This window comes from Etheostoma spectabile, chromosome 15 (genome assembly GCF_008692095.1).
Source record: "Etheostoma spectabile isolate EspeVRDwgs_2016 chromosome 15, UIUC_Espe_1.0, whole genome shotgun sequence".
NCBI classification, from domain to species: domain Eukaryota; kingdom Metazoa; phylum Chordata; class Actinopteri; order Perciformes; family Percidae; genus Etheostoma; species Etheostoma spectabile.
Window position 1 is genome coordinate 5,387,521 of NC_045747.1, and position 1,694 is coordinate 5,389,214.

Sequence of the window (1,694 nt, forward strand, 5' to 3'; positions counted from 1 at the left end):
ATATATATATATATATTTATATATTTCATAGGACAATTGTAGAGAGGAGAGGGAGGGAAAAGACATGCAGCAATGGGCTGCAAGCTGGAATCAATCCCTGGGCCGGTAGGGTTGAGCCTTGGTACATGGGGCGTACGCTCTACCAGGTGAGCTACTAGGATGCCCCCTGAAATATGACATTGTCAAAATTAATGTTGTCTGATCAGTTCCAGCATCACAGTTTATTAACATTTGACAGGTCAGGTTATGTTAAGGGGAAGCCTTGCAGAATTGTATTGCTATTATCAGATGTTAAAATCTGATGTAAAACCTGTTTGCTTCCAGTATCTTCCACTTCCTCACTGATAGCGGAATCAAAATGAAAATCCTTCATTCACATGTATGGTTAACCAGTGGGTCTTAGGAGTCATAGTGTCACTAACACTAAACTCCCATCCTACTTCCTCCTTCCCTTTTCCTCGTCAGACATGGTGAAGCTGACAAAAGCCAAGACGTTCCAGGCCTACCTGGACTCCTGCCACCGTCGCTACAGCTGTGTGCACTGCCGTGCCCATCTGGCCAACCATGATGATCTCATCTCCAAGGTACACATACTGCCACTCTTGTTAACAATCATGTCAGGGGGCTCATAACAATGCCTTGTGGTTCTCCCATAGTTTCTTCATCTTATTTCATTTTTCTTTCTTAGTCTTTCCAAGGCAGTCAAGGCCGAGCCTACCTCTTCAACTCTGTGTGAGTATTTAATTTTTTTTTAAATTTTGCTACACACATTGAATATAAGAAAGTGGCTATTCTTATCTCAGGTTTGCAATCCTCTTTGTACCGCCATATGTACTGTGTAGATGGATTAAAAAATGACTTCAGTAAGGGTTACACTTGATTTATAGCTATCACAGTTTAAAAAAAATGTTCCTTTGTATTTAACTTTTATTTTGTTACAAAAACTATTCTGAATAGATTACCCAATGACTCTTTGTTTAAAAGTAATAGTCTTGTTCTCTTTGAAACCAGCTTCCCAGTTTCACACATTTGCACAAACCACATTGTCAACAGATAATCTGATCTGCTCTCGGGTGAACCTTGAAGTTCACTTTAGTGACGCTTGTCCTTGGTTAGTGTGTGTTAGAAATACACAGGCTTTAACCCCAAAATGGGAGCCTTTAAATAACTTAAGCACTTAATCAAACTTCAAGGTTTATATTGAATAGATGCTGATCTCTTTCTGAGTGTCTCTTCTGAATGGTTTAATGGAAAGTCATCCTCCCCGTGACTGTTTCATGAAGTTTAGTCTTTCTTTCTTTTTAACCTTTAAAAGAATATCATTTAGCAGGTTCTTTACTGTTTAGGTTCACACAGTAGTCTCTTGGTGCATGGCAAGGAGAGTCGTTTAATTCCTGTGAAGCCTTCTGTGAATCACAGAGGAGCTGCTGTTTGACAATCCTGCATCTGGTTTCAGGGTGAATGTTGGCTGCGGTCCTGCGGAGGAGAGGCTATTGCTCACAGGACTACACGCTGTCGCCGACATCTACTGTGAAAACTGCCACACCACGCTGGGCTGGAAATATGTAAGTACGTCCATTTGTGTGAATAAAATGCTGGCTTGTTCAAAGGAGAGCTGCTTAAATGTTTGATGAAAGGGGTTTACATTGTTCCCACCACAGATACCTGGTGTAGGTGTTGATTTACAGTTAAGT

At 40.8% G+C, this 1,694-nt stretch overlaps 1 protein-coding gene across 1 annotated transcript in view; it reads left to right on the forward strand.

Annotated features, from left to right (window-relative positions):
• ypel3 (yippee-like 3) overlaps positions 1 to 1,694 on the forward strand; it is a 5,375-nt gene that overhangs the window by 1,647 nt on the left and 2,034 nt on the right. The window contains exons 2-4 of the mRNA XM_032538756.1: positions 466 to 584; positions 689 to 732; positions 1,457 to 1,565. Of these exons, the coding sequence (XP_032394647.1) occupies positions 468 to 584; positions 689 to 732; positions 1,457 to 1,565 (270 nt within the window). The 5' untranslated portion in view covers positions 466 to 467. The remainder of the gene's footprint in view (positions 1 to 465; positions 585 to 688; positions 733 to 1,456; positions 1,566 to 1,694) is intronic.